The sequence below is a fragment of the Phaseolus vulgaris genome, chromosome 10 (assembly GCF_051622355.1).
Source record: "Phaseolus vulgaris cultivar YP4 chromosome 10, ASM5162235v1, whole genome shotgun sequence".
Taxonomy (NCBI): Eukaryota; Viridiplantae; Streptophyta; class Magnoliopsida; order Fabales; family Fabaceae; genus Phaseolus; species Phaseolus vulgaris.
Window position 1 is genome coordinate 3,404,594 of NC_143507.1, and position 21,189 is coordinate 3,425,782.

At 30.4% G+C, this 21,189-nt stretch overlaps 1 protein-coding gene across 6 annotated transcripts in view; it reads left to right on the forward strand.

Annotated features, from left to right (window-relative positions):
- The window catches only part of EMB2730 (Ribonuclease II/R family protein), a 32,733-nt gene extending 26,387 nt beyond the window's left edge, over nucleotides 1–6,346 (forward strand). For 4 of the 6 annotated variants that reach the window (XM_068623615.1, XM_090296720.1, XM_090296721.1 and 1 more), the window contains exons 11-14: nucleotides 1,408–1,567; nucleotides 2,293–2,688; nucleotides 4,835–5,059; nucleotides 5,737–6,346. In XM_068623615.1, coding sequence (XP_068479716.1) covers nucleotides 1,408–1,567; nucleotides 2,293–2,688; nucleotides 4,835–5,059; nucleotides 5,737–5,862 — 907 coding nt within the window. In that variant the 3' untranslated portion in view covers nucleotides 5,863–6,346. The other 2 variants (XM_090296723.1, XM_090296722.1) reach the window with 2 other exon arrangements.
- The last annotated feature ends 14,843 nt before the right edge of the window (nucleotides 6,347–21,189 follow it).

Consider the following 21,189-nt stretch of genomic DNA (forward strand, 5'->3'; position numbering starts at 1 on the left):
TATTTGTTGGAGATCCCACATCGACTAGAGATTAAGACATTTCATAGTATATAAGTGGGTGCAAACTTCACCTTATAAGCCGGTTTTATAAGGTTGAGTTAGACTTAAAGTTCATTTCTTAATATTATTATTGAGGAGTTATTAGACAAGTTAAATTATTGCTAGCCTCTTTTGTTTGGATTCGAAGGTTAATACAAGAATATCACTTGACCGTTTCAGGGGGACATTGGTGGTTTGTCGCATGTATGCATGCTTGGCTCAATCTATGTACTTGAGAGGATGGAAGAGATGATAACTAAGTTGGTAGTAGCTCTCATGCATGTCACCATTGTAAACATTAGGTTGTTACCTGTAGGACTACTACATTCACTTCCTATTCCATATGCCACATGGGAGGATACCAGTATGGATTTTGTGATGGGATTACCTAAATATAAGGGGTATGATGTAATTTGGGTAGTGGTGGACAAATGAATACAATCAAAATTCCCGACCAATAAAACTAGCCACACATGATTCCAATACCCAAAAATATGCAAAACTTAAGACCTGAAGGATGAACAAACAAATTTTCTCTTCAACTTCCTTCCATAGAGTTTGTATACTCTTTTTTGTCAATGATGGGATACCTTTTAGAAAGTGAATTTTAAACTTAACTCAACCTCACAAGATCTGTTTGTAAAGTGAGGATTTTGCACCCACTTGTACTATAAGTTAGTTATATCTCCAGTTGATGTAGGATCTTCGACACCTTCTCATGCTGAGGACTAGACATCTCAAGCATGGGAATAAAAGGAGGTCCGATAGCAAGTGACACGAAAGGCCCACAAAACCTCACTAGGATAAACTCTTATAAGCTTTGATACCGTCCTAAAAAGTGTATTTCTAACTCAAACTCACAAAACCAGCTCGTAAGGTGAGATTTGCACCCAGTTATATTCTATTATTTCACCTTATCTCTAGTCGATGTGGAATCTCCAACACACCGTGTCACGTTGAGGACTGGACATCTCGAGCATAAGACTAAATATTAGGTGGTCCAACAAACCTGATTATGATAAGCTATGATACCTTCTTAAGAAGTGAATTTTAAGTCTAACTCAATCTCACAACACCGACTTGTAAGGTGAGGTTTGCTTCCATTCCACTTATATCTTGTAATTTGATTACTGTTAACTTTTCAAGCATGTAACAACTGAAGTCTTTACTTTTCTATATAATCAGGTTCTGCATTGCTAATTCCTTTTCTGTTGGAACATGTTAACATATAGGCACAGAAGTTTCATGTGAAATATGTGCTGAACCCCTGCTTTATTTTTTTGTGTCAGTGGATTCTTCAAAGACATTGTAGTAACAATAATAACTAAATGACTTCTGCTATTGATGCCCTATGTGGGTGTGTAACAGCATTGCAGAATATTCAGTTTTTAACTCAGTGATTAAACCAACATACATGCTGACATATGAGAGTGCATCCGAGCTACTCCATTTGAATCTTCAGGAGGAGGCTGAGCTCAGAATTTTATCTGAGGCTGCAAACCTTCGGTCAAATTGGCGCTGTCAACAGGTATGTTGTATTTTGTTCTTTTAACTCAAGCGTATCAAATTTGTGTTTGGAGGTATTTGAGTTTTTTCTTTCTTCCTTTTGATAGAAGGAATTCATTCTAGCTTACATCATGTAGTGTTCTATATTTAAAAAATCACGTATCTTGTATTCAGTTGATGAAGGTTTTCCATTAACTTATCAATGATTCCAAGTTATTGCAGGTTCTCACACTACCTTAATAACCTTAGACATGTCAATAATTTGTCCATCAATATGTATATTATGTCAAGAATCTTTGGTCCATTCCATGGAACCTAGTATTATATTTCTGAATAACAATGTTAGTAGTTTTTTCTGGAATTTGATCTATCTCACATAACTTGGAAGTTCATTACCTCTCTTAAGTTACACAAGCATGCTTTATTGTTTTATATTTTGTTATTTAGCAAAGCAACCACAAATATTGTTATTGTATCATGATTGGATAGATGGATGTCATTTTTTACCTGTTTTTTTTCAGCTGTAGAAAAGCTTCTTTGATCTAACACGCATAGGAATGTCTAAACTCTATATTGATTATATTTCAATAATAGTTTTTAGCTGAGTGCTTGAATGCATATGGCTTAGTGATTGAAACCCTTGCATGTGAATTCATAAAGGCATATGGAATTAGTTACAAGTATTAAAAATTGTTGAAAATTAATCTCCTCTATAAGTAAACATTTAATCTTTCTGGCCTTGTTCAGGGTGCAATTGAGACGTCAACATTAGATACTCGCATTAAAGTGTCTAATCCAGAGGATCCAGAGCCATCATTAAAACTTTATGTGGAAAACCAGGCAGATCCTGCCATGCGATTAGTCTTTGAGATGATGATACTCTGTGGGGAAGCTATTGCCACATTTGGATCTCGAAATGACATTCCCTTACCATACAGGGGACAGCCCCAATCAGACATAAATGTTTCTGAATTTTCCCATCTTCCAGAAGGACCAGTTAGAAGCTTTGCCCTGGTCAAAGTAATGCGTGCGGCTGAAATTGATTTCAGGAAGCCAGCACGCCATGGTGTTTTGGGGATTCCTGGTTATGTTCAGTTTACATCTCCCATCCGTAGATATTTGGATCTTCTTGCTCATTATCAGGTAAGTGGTTTTCAATTTTATAATTCATAGTTATAATAGATTGTAGATATTGATGCTTCTAGATACTTTCTATGCAATTTTGAATTTTTAAGGAATCAAAAAACTGAAACAATATGAAAATATCATGTGATACATTTTCCCTTCAATGAGGGACAGGATGCAAACTGTGCACAACTGGCATTATGAAAAAGATTTCACCAGTTAAGAAAAATACTGCAAGTGAAATCAAGCTAAAAAATTTTCAGCATGCAATTTTTCTGGAAGTTATTGGGTGTTGTGTCCATATTGAGTAGAAAGAACTACTTGATTTACCTGGACGAGCAGTGACCACCATCTTTGATAAAATGTCTGTCCATTTCAATATGTTCAGTTCTATCATGTTGTACTGGGTTGTGAGCTATGCTGATGGCAAATAATATAGGCTCATAGGTCCATCCCACTTTATCTTCAAGTCTTCTATAATCATAACAGCTCACATATTTCTTCAGCCATTGCTCGAACTCTGCTTCAGCACTAGACCTAGCTACCACACTTTGTTTACTAGGTTTCTACTAAAGAAGGTGCAATAACCAGCAGTGACCTCCTATCCACAACTGAACCTGCATAATCAGAATCAGTATATGCTTCAAGACTAGCATTCTTGTTTCTTTTGAACAAAATTCCTCTTCCTGATGTCTCTTTTAATTATTGGACAATTCTAAGAGCAACTTGTAATTGTACTTCCTTTGGTTGATGCATAAATTGGCTTACTAGGCTCACAGCTAAAGCAATATCTGGTATAATTAGAATTAATAGAAGAAATAGGAATAGTAAATAATATATATCTATTAGGAATTCTATTATCCCATTTGGAAGATAAATAAGTCTTCCTATAAGTCTTTGGTACATTTCTTTATTTACAGCCACACCATCCACTTCACTTCCCAACTTTGTATTTGGATCAACTGGTGTGCTTGCTGGTATGCAAGCTGTTTTACTTGTTTCATGTAGCAAGTCAATAATATATTTTTGTTGAGATATGAAGATCCCTTTCTTGGAATGAGCAACTTCAATTCTCAAAAAATATTTTACCTTCCCTAAAGTCTTGATTTCAAATTCTTTGCCAAGATATTGGCTTAATCTTTGTTGTTCATGTTCATCATTTTCAGTAAAAATAATATCATCCACATAGATCAATAAAATCATTAGTCCCCTTGAATCAGAGTGCTTGATAAATAAAGTGTGGTCCTGTTGACTCTTAGTATTTAAGACTCATCATGACTTTCATGAACCTCTCAAACCATGCTCTAAGTGACTGTTTCAACCCTTACAATGCTTTCTTCAATTTGTAAGCTGTGTTGCCTCTATTTTCCCTGTATATCTAGGTGGTACTTCCATGTATAGGAGTGTTTTTTACATCAAATTGTTAAGTTCCACTTATGGTGTGCTACCATAAAAAAATTGATAAACACCTGGGTCTGATGCAGCAATGAGGGCTGCGATAGTGCTCAAGAATGCAGGCTGAAACACACATAGAGATCAGACTCAGAGGCTGTGCAGCAATGAATGCTACAATTAGGTTTACACAATAATTAAGACTGCGATTAGTTCACATGAATAGAGGCTTCCAAGGATCAGGAGCTCTGATACCATCTTAAGTTTAATAAATTCTTTCTTATATTTTCTCATTACATACATTCGATATATATACATAGATGAGTTGGTTATCTTCAGAAATAAACAGCGCCTACTGTAATAAACAGAATCCTTTAGATTGTGTGGCTGTTATGCTAGGAATAAAAACAAGATTTAGCAAAATATACAGAATTAAAACAAATAAATACACAACTAAAACTATTAAGAATAAACTCTCATTACATACATTCGATATATATACATAGATGAGTTGGATATCTTCAGAAATAAACAGCGCCTACTGTAATAAACAGAATCCTTTAGATTGTGTGGCTGTTATGCTAGGAATAAAAACAAGATTTAGCAAAATATACAGAATTAAAACCAATAAATACACAACTAAAACTATTATGAATAAACTCTGAAACTTCCTAAAATATCTCAACAAAATATACTACCCCATCTTGGTATTTTATTATTCTAAAGACATTTTGCTGTCTCTGTTTTGATTGTCTGGAATGTTTTTCTTTAGGTAAAAGCATTCCTTAGAGGCGAGCCTCCACCCTTCACAGCTGGTAAGCTTGAAGGGATTGCAGCTGGTATAAATGAGAATATTAGAACAGTGAGGAAACTCTGCAACAGCAGTCTTCGATACTGGATATTAGAATATTTACGAAGACAACCAAAAGAGAAATCCTATCGTGCGTTGGTTCTTAGATTTTTGAAAGATCGAATTGCAGCTCTTTTGTTGTTGGAGGTAAGAACTTGGCAGCTGATGGTTTCCGTTATGTAATTTATTTGGCAGTCCATGTCATTTGTTGGTTGCTGCAGTATGAAATCTCAGTGTATAAAACATACAGAATTTTCTAACTTCCTAAAATTAGCTGCATCTGTCATTATTAGGGATGGCTTTTCTTTTTAGAGATCCTCGGAGAATTTTAATCTCAATGTAATCAATCTGAGAGGAATGATGAAATAATTTCTTTGGTTACCTTCTCCAGATGTACTGGAATACAAGAAATTATTATAGGGAGGCTGCTCATCAAATTTTACTAATTTTTTAATCATCACACTTATATGGATTTGATATTTTTATTCAGTGAATACCTGAAATTTGGCTCCTCTTAGAATCATTACTTTTTCCATTGTACACTTTACACAAGGGTTATTTTTTGTAGGAAATTTCTTGTTTGACAAAAATGTTTTCAATGAGAAAAGGTTCTTCGAAATAAATGCCTCATTATCCACATAATGCAGATATTAAAAGTGGTTTGGTATTATAATAATATTTATCAACCTTCTTGTCAGTTTCTTGTTTTACATGGCCATGTTTAGTCCTCGTAGATATTGCTTTTAACTGTGTCTTGCCCCATGTTTAATATGGAGCAAAGATTCTATTGTTTTTTTAATTCTTAGTGTGATTTTCATTTGCAGGTTGGATTTCAAGCTTCTGCCTGGGTCCCTCTTGGATCACAGATAGGGGATGAAGTATTGGTTAAAGTGGAAGAAGCGCATCCTCGTGATGATATTCTTTTTCTGAAGGAGGTTGTAAGTGAGTGAGCTAAGATAGGATTTTGAATAGACTTTATCATTGTTCAACGATTTATTCAAAAGGGTAAACATCTCTGCTACATCCCTCTTCTTGGCTGGTAGGATGCAACCTCCTTCCTTGTCAATTGCATGGAAAGGAGATCATACTTTCATTATTTGGAATTTTTTCAAGTTCAAATCTTTTGAGTGTCATTTCTGGCAGAGAAGTTATGGAAGTTATAGCCAACATATGAAGGCTTCATCAAGCTGCTAGTGTACAGTCCTTCAAACATTTTCTCTAACCATAGCCGCATGAAGTTATTGTGTTTTGTTCCCCACTTAAGCAAGTAGCTTTGCTCATTGTGTTGATTTGGTGGTGTATGTATAACCAAAAGCAGTTTTTTTTTTTTTTTCTTTTTCTCTTTTCTTCAAAAGGCATGGTTAAGTAATTTGTATGTTACTCCCAGTTACTCATACCTCTAATTAATTGATCATTTAGGGCTTTGCATCCTCAGGTTGAATTTATATGGATTATTCCTACTAACATAATTACAAATGATAAAGATTGTTCCTGCTAACAATTTCTATGTGTATATAGATTAGACTTTGTAAATTTGACTGTTGATCTTTTGGTTAAAAAGGAATTTTGGTGAATGGAACATAACATAAAATAAGCATTTTTAGAACATATATTTGTATTTTAAAGTTCATTTGTATATTTCGGTTTTGAAAGCATTTTTAAAAAATTGAGTTTGCAAGGCAACTTTTCAGCAACTATGTATATACAATTAGAGACACTTTCATAACTTTAAATTGAGGATACCTTATTATAGGTATAGGTACCTTGTTAACTTTCTCTACTTCATTAAGGATGACTCTTCCTCCACTCTGTTTCCTCTTTTTACTTAAAATTAAATCTAAAATTTTCATAACATCCCTTAGGCTCCTTTTGTTGTAGAATGGATTGAAAATTTCTCATGTTTGTTCTTTGTGTATGTTGCTGACTCCGGAAGCATACACCTATTATGTTTGTTGGGGATTATATGATCTGTAATGGTGTTATTTGAATTTTGGAATAATGTGCCATGATGTCAATTTTGAGTGTTTCCTAATGCAAATTCCGGGTAAGTGTTTCGTAATGCCAATTTCGGGTAAGTGTTTTGAATATATACTATGTTTTGGAGAACATATTATATATTTTATATTGAAGTAATAAATAATATATATGTATATATATATAATTACTTTATGTTATTCATTTCAGAATATTTAGAAAAAAAAAAGTTTAACGTTATGGAATAATATTTTTAAAGGTGTGAAACCTACTGAAAAAAATGTTAAATTCTCAATGCAATTTCATATATATGCATTGCTTATTCAACCATATCCTTTTGGGAAATGAATAAGAAGGGTATCTTACGTTATTTAATTGGTTGGATTAAGAGAAAAGTGAAAAGTAAGAAAAGTGAAAAGTTAAGCGAGATGAGTGAGAAGTTCGTAATTCATTTAATTGATGTAAAAAATAATTTTTAGTATATTAATGTATTTAAAAATATTTGTATAAGATAATTTTTTTTTAAAAATAAAATAAAAATTAATTTTTAAGAATATAAATTAGAAATGAAATAAATTCTAAATTAAAATAAATATTTATGATAAAACTTAATAAATAAAAGAGGTATATTTTAAAACAAAATATATTAATTAACAAAATATCAAACTTTCATTAATTAATTTCATTTTATTTATTACTTTAATTTTTAAATTATTATAATAAAATACATAACTATTAATAAAATATTAATAATGATTTATTATATTAAAAATAATTAATTATATTAAATATAATATTAATAGATTTAAATATATAATCAGTATTTTATTTTATATATATATATAATTGATTATGTTTTTATTTAATTTTTTTTCTATTATTGTACATGTGATTTGTAACTGGAAATGCGAAGAAAAGAAGAAGGAGATGAAAAAAAATACAACCGACACTTCTGCCTTTCCGTCGCTATCCCTTCTTCTACTGCACTGACAAAGGTTTTTTCTTTTTGTCTCACTTTCTTTTTTATATATAACATAATGTAATCAATTATTTTACTTTATACAATATAATTAATTTAATAATAATAATAATAATAATACTAATAAAATAATAATAATAATTAATTATATTATATATTATATAAAATAACTTTACTTTCTATTTTTTTTTCAACTTCATTTTTCAATCCTTTTCAATGGGTTAGGCATGATATTACCTTCATGTTTTCTACCTTTTTCCTCGTGGAGTAGAATCTCTTCATTAAATAAGTTATGATCCATTCAATTATATTCATAATTGGTTTGTTTTTTTGCTGCCTAAAGTATTCTATTAAAGGACTATTTTACGTTGTTGATCAAGACATCATACTTTGCATTGGAATTGAACTTGTATTTGCACCAACAACTCCTATACTGGTTATACAACTAATAATAGGCAAGAGGGTTAATTTGGTTGTTTTGTCTCAATTTTTTCTTCCCATAAAAATGCATTAGTTTTTTCTGCTACTCTAATAATCAAATCTCTACTTCCACAACCAAATCTTTCTTTTGTAGTTGTTGTATAAGTGACATACTGTTCAATGTTATTGTGAAAAACAAGTAGAGTATATAAGAAAGGATGGTTAAATTGTGCATTTAAAATTTTTCACAAATTTTTGAAATATTAATGCAAATAAAATACACTTAGACGTAACTTTAAGTTGACAAACCTACTATCAAAAGTTTTCTAATATGATCGTAAAATACAATCAAACGCAATTTAAACATGACAAATGTATTATCAAAAGTTGTTTGTAAATCTGGTTTAAAACAATTCTCCTTTAGTTGGTTGCAATTTAATATCATGTAAGTTAAAGAAATTGGAGTAGAGAAAGATTTACACTAGTTTCTCTATAAACCTAAACTACAGACTGAGTATTCTTGAACGTGACCATTCTTGACTAAGATTTCTTGGACTACAATTACTCTTAACTAAGACTAAGTATTGTTTGGAACGTAAGTACTCCTAACTAAGACTGAGTATTTTTTGGAATGTAGCCATTTATGACTAAGACTAAGTGTGGTTGGACCGTACCCATGTTTAAGACTTAGTATTGTTTGGAATACATTCACTCGTAACGAAGGCTGCGCATTCTTTGAATAAGATTGGGTCTTCTGTTTTGGAATACAATCACTTTTGACTAAAAAAAATGTTTACTAAGAAAGTGATATAAAAGATCACATGTTCACACACTAAAAGAGGTGTTGCATCTTACGATGAATACAAGATTAGGTTCACTCTTCTATATAGCTAAAGAAAGCAAAAAGTGTTTTATTGATGAGCTAGGGTTGCAAGCTTAAGATTTTAGCTTTATACATTGATTGTAAATTCATGTGAATGATCATGTCCTTTCTTCTTTGAATGCATCTTTTACATATTTAGGTAAACTACATGCTCTTCTTCATGATTTTAATGAATTATTGCCTCCTGCCCCCACTCCTTCTCAAGAACTAAAGCAATAGTCCAAGTTCTTCATGTTATTGGGCTTACATGGCCTTCCTGATGATTATTCTCGTGTCTGTGCTCAAATTTTGGGATCTCCTGTTGTTCCCAATTTTCCTTCTGCTTGTTCTACCCTTCTATGTGTGTCAAGTAAACACATCACTGATATACCTCTTCCAGTTGATGACTCTTCTGCTTTAATCTCTTAGCGTTATGATCGCACTCGCCCTTCCAAGCCGGGTGTCACAAGTGTGACCATTGTGGTAAACTTAGCAACAAAATTGAATGGTGTTATACCTTACATGGTCGTCCTCCTAGATCTATTGTGGTTGCCCGAATTGTTCCTATGCATCACCTTCTACTATGGACCTACTTCATTTGATATCTTAGGCTAGTCTGCAATTTTCAATGAATTTCTTAAATGGTATGAGGATCGTCAGAACTTTGATTTCACTGCTTCTGTTGCACATTCAAATACACCTTTTGCTGGCCTTGCCCACTCCAATCTCTTGGTCCTTGGGTTCTCGACTCAGGGGCCACCGATCATATTATTGATAATAAATCTTTTTTCTCTACTTTGTCTACCTTTAGTTATTTACCATCCATTACCATGACCAATGGCTCTAGGGTTTCATCTCATGGTTTTGGTATTATTCATCTTCTTCTCTCTTTATGTATTAGTAATGTTCTTTATGTTCTTGGTTCTTCCTTTAACTTATTATTCATTAGTCGTCTAACTCATTCCCTTTATTGTGTTATTTCTTCTACCAAAGATTCTATTTGTTTATAAGATCTGACTTCAGAATAGATGATTGGCATAAAATGTAAGTCTCATGGTCTTTACCACCTAAAAACATTTGCACATGTTGGCATAGTTATGGATTCTCCATCTCTCGTCATGCTCAACTAGGTCATCCTAATCTTGCCAAGATGTAACACCTTATTCCAAGTCTGTCCAAAGTATCTAGTTTGTCTTGTGAGTCGTGTCATTTAGGTAAACAAAGTTGCAATTTTTTTCCTAGCAGTGTCTCACAACGTGTTTCATCCTCTTTTGCCTTAGTTCACTTTGACATTTGGGGACCAAGTCGTGTTATGTCTAATTTAGGGTTTCAGTATTTTTTACTTTTATTGATGATTATTCTAGATGTACTTGGTTATTTTTAATGAAATTTCATTCTGAGTTGTTTTCTATATTTCAATCTTTTTATAGCAAAATTAAAAATCAATTTTGAGTTTCAATTTGAACCTTACGTAGTGATAATGCTCGTGAGTATCTTTCTCATTCTTTTACCACTTTTATGAAATCTCATGACATTCTTCATCAAACCTCATGTGCTTATTATACTCCTCAACAAAAGAGGATGGTTGAGCGCAAGAATAGACACTTTGTTGAAACTACTCGTACTATGTTACTTCATGGTGATGTTGTTCTTAGTGTATGTTATCTAATTAATCGTATGCCATCTTTGGTTTTAGAGAATAAAATTCCTCATCCTATTTTTTACAATGCGGGAGTTAAGGTCAATTTGTATACATTTTAAAAAACATAAAACATAGGGACCAAATTGATTTTTTAAAAAATCACTATACTAAATTAAATATTAACCCTAAATGTAGGAACAAATAATATAATTATACATTTATTTTCAATATCTTTTGAATACCTTAGCCCAAACTCAAAATACCTATATATAAAAGCAAATCAATCTCACACAAGTACTCACTCAATTCTCCTAATCACTTATATAGTTATAATTCTCTATGCTCTTACTCACTTAACTTAAGATTGACAAATATTTTAACTTGACTTAACATTGACGAATATTTTATAAATAGATATTCTTTCACTATTTTTAACAAATTCATAGATATTCTTTCACTATTTTTAACAAATTCAACAATAATATTGAGAGTCATAACGTAATTTATAAAAGAAACTATATTCTTCCTACTTGGAAGACCAACATTATTTTTCTATAATTAGTTTATAGTTTTTTTATTATGTTTTAACGTTTGTGTGGTTCGGTTTCTTATTGGGAAGTTTGTCTTGTATTTTTTCACACGTGATTTTCTCATCATTTTATATTTATTTTTTAATGAATTAGTTCATATGATAGTATAGTTAAATTTTAAAATATTAATTTGGTAAAGATGTCAAAACTTTACATAAGAATTTTATAAAAAATATTTTGTTAAGATATTTTGATGACATGTTTAGCTTTGGGCATGCATGAGGAGCCTGCAATGAATCTGGTCCATCTGATAACCAACTACTATTTATTTATGGACACACCCTTTACAACTTGATGAAATTGCCCACATTCAATCTTTTTCCTTTTCCAATTTTTTGTGACTATGTTTATTACCCTATATACCTCACAATGAGAAATGTGCACACTCATGAAAATGCTTAAATGCAAGATATAATAATAATAATTTATACATTTTTTTAAAATATTAATTTTACAAGAAGGATATGATGAGTTTTTTTTATACAACTTTTATGTTTGATATTATTATGCAACTTGACATCTTAGTTATATTGACATATCAAGTAACAACAATCATATGTCATTACACTAAAAGTATTATTAAAAATAAAAAAGAAACAAAAAAATATAAGCAACTAGATCAAAATTCATATATTAATAAAAATGGTACATAGGTAGACTATACCTATTTTAGAATTCTAAAAACAGATTAAAAAGAAATCTATTATACAAATGAAATGATTTCTTATGAATAACTTCTAAATTAGCCAACTTATTAGCATACGTATTCCCTTCACGAAAAATATGAGTAAATCTAAACACAGAAAAATAAATAAAATTATTTTTTCTATAAATCAAGATTAATTATGCATAAGCTCATCTGCAAGATTATTTAAAATAGAAGAAAATAAAAGGTTATTTAACCTAAAAACTCTTATGTGGTAAAACATGTCCTTGGAGATTGATGAAAATGTTGTGTTGTGCAAGAATGAGAAGTTCCCATGAACCAAGAAAATGTTAGAATTTGGAAAAAAAAAAAGTTAGGGTTTGCATTGGCATCAAAAGGTGCAATAAATGGTTGGTGTTGACAACTCACTGAGATCCCTAATGGAAAGTGCATGTGCAATGCAAGCATGCCAGCCATAGCTTTATTTTCTTCTTCTTTCTTATTTATTCTATTTCTATCGAAGTTATTCCTTATAGGTAATTAGGGATTCATTTTCTTAAAAAAATATATTATTGAAATAAGTTTTCCCTTTTCTAACTAAATCTTATCATTGGTGTTCACCAACCAGTTTGAATTGAATTTAGAAAAAATAAAATCAAAACCAACCAATTTTTATTAATTTAGATCGTTTCATATTTCCTAAAAACTACAAAATCTGGAGTATATTTTGTATCTAGTTACGTATAGGTTGGAAATTCCACATCGACTAGAGATAACGAAATTTCATTGTATATAAATGGGTGCAAACCTCAACCCTATGAGCTGGTTTTATGGGGTTGAGCTAGGTTTAAAGTTCACTTCGTAACATGGTATCAGAGTCATTTCGAGTCTATCCTAGCGAGTATTTGTTGGGTTTATCAGGCCACCACCCATAATATGCATGAGCCGATTTTATGGGATTGAGTTAAACTTAAAGTCCATTTCGTAACAATATAATTTTATCCAAACAAATTTATATATTTTATTTGAAGAAACAAATAATTATTTACAACTAAATTAATTTTTATTATTGATAAATAGTTTTTAAATTAATATCTAACTCATTATTATCATCTTTAAAATTTAAATAATTATTTTTTATTTAATAATTTTCTTATAATAATATTTTTGCATTATAAATAGTTTATATTAATTAAATAATATAAAAAATATAATTATATCATAAAATTTTATATATGACTATTAATAAGAAAATTACATTCAAATTTAGTAGATTTTTAAATTACATATTTGATACTTAAATTAATCACTTGATTGGTTTGAGTTAAATTAGGAAAGTTATCAATTTCTACACAAGGAATTATAAACATATGCATCATGTTTAAAAACTCAATAACTTAGTAACAGAATTGGAATTTTAAAATTTTTTCTGTTATGATTTGTTAGTTGAGTAGTTGAACAGATGTTGCAGTGCATTAAATATGGTAGCGTGGGACAACTTATGTGAGCAACATTTGTGACCATTTGTTTGTTGGTTGGTTGTGTGAAAGAGAAAGTTGAGACACGAGGATTTATTTACTGTAATATACACAGAAAACTAATAAAAAAAAGTCCATTAGTTTAATAAAAAAATATAAATTTAATTAATAATAAATATGATTCTTTTGATTAAATTAATGTAATTAATAATTACATCTGAGATATATTTTTTAAAATTTAATAGAGAAAATTAAAAGAAAATAATGATTTCAAAAAATATTATTTATTAGTTGTCAATAATAATTACAAGAAATAAAGAAAAATTCAATAAATAAAATTATTTTAAAAACTTAAATGTTGGATATAAAAATAAATTAATATTTATTCGACAATTTCTATAAATCTATCATTTTTTCTCAATTCACATTGTATTTTCTTTTTCAAAATTGTTTCTACAAAGAATCTAAACATACACAATTTTCACATATCATATTAAATCAATTCTTACATACCTAAAAATAATAAATGATATGTACTTGATACCATGGCAGTTAGAGTAGTTACTTTGGTTGTTGCTCTTTAAAGTCCATACCTCCCAATATACAACTTATGCTTTTTATTTTAAGTTGAATAGTTTTTTCTTTATATTATTTTTTAATTTAATTCTATTATGGTAAATATTTTAAATTTATCACATTTATATAAATAAATAAGTATCATTTTCATGTCAAATTTGTAATAATGTTGTTGTTATATATATGTGTGACATTATTAATAGTTCTTTCAATAAAATTAACTTTAATTAATAATGTGTTGGTCGTTTTTCATGTTATGTATTATTGTTCTAATGATAAATAAATTATATTAACTTACTAAATATAGACTATATTAAAAATAATATTTCAAAATTAAAAGAGTCACATGTAAAAACAATTATTAAACCTTTGATTTTGGTAAAACATAAATATAATTTATTTTATTGTATCGTTTAATTAATTAATGTAATATGAAAATATAGAAATCAAGAATGAGAATGCAAAAGAGAGTATAGTAGAGTACAAAAAAAATCACACTAATAATTTAAGTGATTTGACTATAATCAGTTTATGTCCATGACAAAGTTTACTATGATAATTTTTGAGATTTACAACTCAAAGTTCCTCTCTGAATCATCTTATTGAAATTGTCAACTCTTACGTTAAACAGTAATTGTCAAGTTCAAGTCCCTAAGTACAAGACAAAAAATAATTGTTTTACAACTTCTTACTAAGGACGTTTTTCATACAAATCAAACACATGTACAATGATTCAATTTCAAGATTAATATGAGGTGTCAACAGTTATAGGAAAATTAAACAGACGAGTTAGATGATCCAAAATAGCAGTTCTTCAATAGATGCTAATACCCATCAAACGGTCTTGAACTATTAGACAGTCTAACACCTCTAAACAGAAAACTTGAACTTAGATTTTGTTTGAACCAATCTTCACAACTCTCCACCTTGGTTTAGTATATCACTTGAGTGATAAAACACTCAAAATTTATCTAAACCCATTATAAGCTTAATCACCCATTAACTGGATTAAATTTAAACAATGAAAGAACTTGTTATCAGACAATACCTTTGTGATCATATTAGACAGATTGTGATTTGTTGAGACCTTCGTCACCTTCACAGATCCTCGAGCAATCTCTTCTCTCACAAAGTGCAGCTTCACATCAATGTGCTTCATTCTTTCATGATAAACTTGGTTCTTTGACAATTGTATTGCACTATTATCATAGTGAATAGTTACCACTTGGTCTTGCACCTTCAACTCTTCAACTATACCCTTAAGCCACAAGGCTTATTTTACTGCTTCTATCATGGAATATACTCTACTTTATTGGTTGACGAAGTCACTACCTTCTGGAGACTGACCTTCCAACTGACGACAATACCATAACCATTAAACACATATCCTGTTAGAGATTCTCTTGTGTCCATACACCTAGCAAAATCTGAGTCAACATAATCTTCTATGGGAACATCTTTAACTGATCGTCTAGCTCCACCATAAATCAAGACTCTTCTAAGTGACCCCTTCAAGTACCAAAGGATCCACTTAAGAGCTTGCCAATATGCTCTTCCAAGGTAGACATAAGCCCGCTAATAACACTCACAACATAAGCTATGCTAAGGCACGTGCAAACCATTGCATCCATCAGTGAACCAACCAAATTTGGGAATACCAACCATATATTGATATTCATCCACCATTTTAGGAGATTGTTTATCACTCAACTTGTAGTGGGAAGCAAACAGTGTGGAAACATGTTTCAAGTTTGTAATGTCAAACTTGTCAAGGATTTTTCTGAGATAGGTCTCCTGAGAAAAATATAAACGTTTCAACTCACGTTATTTGGAGATATCAATCCACAATATCTTTCTAGCAGTCCTCAAGTCCTTAATCTAGAACATTATTCAATTCAGATTTAACCTTTCTGACCTCAAGTTTACTATTGGTTGTTATCAAAATATCATCAACAATATAATGAATAGCTCATATGCTAAAAACTTGAAGTAGATGCAAGTGTCATACATGCTACTATCAAAACAAAAAATTCCTTATTAATTGTATATTATCATTAATTTTTTTTTCTTTTTGATAAATATATGTAAGAGTTATTAAAAATAAAATAGATCATTTATCTTAACCATGAATTCAAATAAATTAATAAAATTAATTTTTTTATACTAAAATTGTTGTATTTTTATTATATTAAAAACGTGTCAATATTTATTGTATTAAATTAATTATTTATTTCACAAATATTATACAAATGACAGGAGAAAAGGAGAATAAAATAAACCATTTGAAACAAAAAATAAATGTCAGCAGGATAAGGCTTTTTTTAATCAGTTTTCAAATTCACCTGAAAAAATATATATATATATATATATATATATTTTCACACACACTAGAAAATCATTAAAAATAAACTAATTTTAGAAAATCATTAAATAAAAATTAATTTTAAAGACAAAAAATAATTAGTTGCTATAGTGATTAAGTTAGAGACCATTTTAGAGACTAAAAAAATTTTTGGTTTCTAAATTAGTTTTTATTATTTTTAAATGGTTTCTAATTAGCAAAATGTTTCTAAAATGGTCTCTAATTTAATTACTATAGCAACTAATTATTATTTTTTTATCTAAAATTAGTTTCTATTTTATGTTTTTCTAGTAGTGATACAAGTTTAAAAAAAAATTGGAAGATAAAATAGAAAAAGAAAAATTAGTAGAAAGTGAATTAAAAGACAAGTTATTTAGTTGAAAAGAAATAAATATTATTTTATTTATATTATTGCCTTATAAAAATTAAAAAGTTTCATAATTATGGAAATCTTATATTCACAATAGATTATGTTCATAAAAAAATTTAAATTGATTTTAATAATATGATATTGTATGTTTATTATTTTTGTATATTTTTAGTAAAAGAAAGGTCTACTGAAGTTCATTTTTTTATTTTCTTTTCTTTTCTTTCTTTTTTCATCTCACCCCACCCTCCCTCTTTTGGCGCATCAAAAAAGGCTTAACATAGCTAAATTAAAAATATTGTATCTCTTCATCACATGAAGTGGTGATAGAAAATGGAAGAGTAAAGTATGATCTTTCATTGGAGAACATTTAATGTTGTTTCTATAATTAAATTCATAGTTGTAGCTTTCAAGCATGGGATTGCTTGATATGGATTAAGCTTGAAAGGTCATTAGTGTGTGGGCATTATTGAAACTAATTTATTTAAAATTCATATGCTTAATTATATATGCTTTGTGGACACATGTGTTTAAAAGAGTGGGCTCTTTCAATAATTATACTTTTTTCTTATAAAAATGTTTTGAAATAATCTCTCATATACTTTCTAATTATAAATATTTTAAATTAACATATTAAATAAAAAAACTATTTTTTAAGTTAAATATTTAAAATCAATTGTTTTGATATACTCGATTAAAGAGTTTGAATTCGGGATAATTTATATATATTTTATTTCAATGATTTATCTTTTTAGGATAAAATTGTAGTGAAACCAATGAGTTAGAAAAGAAAAATCTTAAATATAGTAATATCTTCGTGTGCATGCTTGTGCACACCTGATAATTTATCTTTTATGAACTAGGAATGACAATAGAGTGGGATGGGTGTCAAGTTTGATTATATTTATCCTTGTTCCTGATATTTAACGGGTATGAATTTTGTGTCTTATCTTCCTTCTTATTGGATAATGAATATATTCTTTTTCTCATAAAAGCTTAACAAGATATGGAGAAACAATGGAGGATTCAAGAACATAAGGAAGTTCCATGGCAAAGATTATAAGGAACACAAGAAGAAAGTGGTGTGCTATGACTATAAAAAGTCAAAACATTTCAAGTTTAAATGTACAGAGTAAGAGAAAAACAAGAAGTTCTTCAAGTAAAACAATAATTTAAATAAGGATAACATAAAGCTTGCTAAGGATGGATGGTTAGCAAGAAATTCATCAAACCTAATTATTTTGATTAAGTGTTTTTGAACTAACAAAGTATAAAATATAATTATGTTTCGTTTGTCATATGCAAGCTTCTTTTTAAGCATAAGATAATGTAAGACTCAAGTGTTGACCAAGTACCCCTCGGACATGGTCCTCACATGCATCTCTTAACACAAAATCACAAAATGATTAACTTAATCGTTGTATGGAAACTAACTAAAATCCATAAGTTAACCTGAAACCTATCCTAATCTTGACCCAGTTTCAGAGGCTTATCATGACCTAAAAATAGGTACACCTACCAAGGCAAAGGTACTCATTAAAAAATATTTATAACACTTAACTACCTAAAATCGAGCACTAACTTAGACATCAGAATACCTTTTGTAGGTACACCACCTACACCAACCGAAGACCAAAGACATCATGAGACTAGGAGTCAACAGTGATTCAGAAAGCTGAAGGGAGGATCGAGACCTTTCGGTATTTTTGTAAGTACAATTAGAATGAGAGAAAACAAGTTTTGGAAAGCTTTTTAGACAGTTTATTTGTCTTATTTGAAGTTATGTTTGACTTTCCTAATAAGACGTAATCTTTTAAGAAAATTACTTGATAGTGTATGTCATCCTAAAATATTGTCTAACTACTTGATATTAGATGATACATTGCAAAAATCTTAAAAAGTTTTAAAATACAATTTAACTCTTTCTTCTTGTGTTATGACCTATTTTTCATAGTTTGTATTACAGCACAACCTCTAAAGGGTTGAGTGCCTCACAATGACTACATGAAATATCCAAGCAATGATAGACATGGAACAACAACTGATAGTAGAAAGAGCATCCCTTACAAGGCCTCAAACCTTTCTAGGAGAGACTTTTCGTATTGGAAATATCATATCAAGAAGTATGTCAAGTCTAAATCAACTGTGGCAGATTACTCACTAAAGGAGTTATCAAGATTGAATCAACAAAAGAACACTGGGAAGAACAAGAGTTTACCTCCATGCAGTTAAATAACAAAGAAAGATACACCCTTATTTGTGTTTTATCTAAAAATGAATACAAAAGACTTGTAGGTTGAAAATTGATAAGGAAATGAGACTCTCTAAAGGTCAACTACGAGGGTAACAAAGATGTGTAAGTAAGAAATGTTAGAACCCTCACATGCTACCTTGAGTCTTCCCGGAGTCGTACTGTCATCGTTTCCCCTTCGAGTTGCACACGATATTCATCTTCGTTTCTAGGGTCCAAATCAACCATGCTCATGGTTGGTGCAAGGGTTTGGTTCTGGACAACTGCTATACCCGTAAACTGGCCGCGTAACATTCTCGGGTTGTCCTCTAATCAACGTGCACGGTTACAATGTCTTTGGACGTTGAGGGGAATTTCATAGCTAGGTAGAGGTGGGACATTATGGTTCCCAACTTGTTTAGGGATGTCCCCCCGAGTAATATATTATAGGACGTGTTGACATCCATAATTTGGTATCAAATTTTGATTGTTCGGTTGTTGAGATGACTTCCCCCTAACTTGGTGTACAGATCTATGTACCCTTAGTATCCACCCTTTCTCCCCAGAACCCAACAATCTGCTTTTCGTAAGGGCAAATTTTTTACTCTGGGATTTGCAACTTCTTGAAGATCTTCCAATAGAAGATGTCCACAAAACTTCCTTTATTTACCAGGGTCTTCATTACAAAGAAGTCCTCTACTTCCATGGTGATGACCATGAAATTATCTTAGAGAGAGTTTATAGCCTTGAAATCGGCATATGTGAAGGTGATGAGTGACATCCTTCTCCTTCTCATGGTGATTATTTTGAAAGTGCATTAATGCAAAGGCTTATTTCAAGAAATGCAAAACGTAATTCAAGGAATAACATTATCATACATCAATGCTCACAAACTCAAAGTAAGAGATGCACAATAAATGTTAACCAATCATTTCCATAATTAGCGTCTAAGATAATTGCAGTGAAGCAAGTGACAGAGATATGATTGAAGAATAAGTCACATGCATTCAAGGGTTAATGTTCACATCAAAGATCATAAAGAAAACAATTTGAATTGTTTCATATGCTCAAAGGCGCAAATAATATAACCAAAGCAAGAGTTTCCATATTCAGCGTCCAACGTGATAAAGATGATGAAAAATTAATAAAAATGAAGGATACCCAAAAACATTAATGAATCGACGTTCACATTGAAACTAAAAGAAGAAACATTTCAAATACAATACACAACAGAATTAATCAAGAGCAAGATTTTCTTATCTAGCGTCTAACAACTATGTGAACAAAGATATGAATGAAAGCTTCAATGGTCACAATCTGGAACACTATATAAATACCTTGAAGATGAAGAAAAAAATGACAAAAATCATAAAAGCATACAAAAATTACTACAAACGATTTTACGATTCATTGTCTTAGGGTTTAAAGAGTATATTTCATATTTGTTGTTTAGAGCACTCATAGTTGGGGAATGAGCCTTGTATTGTAATTCTTCATTGTTTGAAGATTATCCTGTGAGCTTTCACAATTAGCTCTCTTGTCGAGAGTGTTTCTCTCACTTGTTGAGAGGTCTTAGTCTTAGGGAGAGATTAAGATTTGTTGTTTGAAGAGATGTTCAATACTTGTTGCTTGAAGATGTGTTTAATACTTGTTACTTGGAGAGGTGGAGAATATTTGTGTACCTAGAAATACTTGTGTACTTGGAAATGTGGAGAATACTTGTGTTGATAAAGACTCTCAAGCGAGTTCCTACTTAAGAAGACTAGAGGTAGCCCAAGTTATGGTTGTACCCTTTATCTTTTAGATATTGTTTTACCTTTATAATTTTGGAGGTATCAAAATTAGAGTTTGTGCTCTATTCAATCCACTCTTCTAGATCCAATTGTACGTTCAACTTCTTATGGAATGAGTTTTCTAAGACAATTTTTTTAAAACATATAAAATGCATTTGGGAATGAATGAGATTTCTAGAATATAATTTCCAAAACAAGTTTTCCAAAACATAAATAATAATTCCAAAATGAACTTTCTAGAACAACTCTTTTCTTTTTCCTCTTCAAGAGTACAATAAGCAATGTGCAATGGAGAATGAATGTGTAAACAACTGTGATGGTGGCAGTAACAACAATGGCAGGGTAAACAAGGAATAGT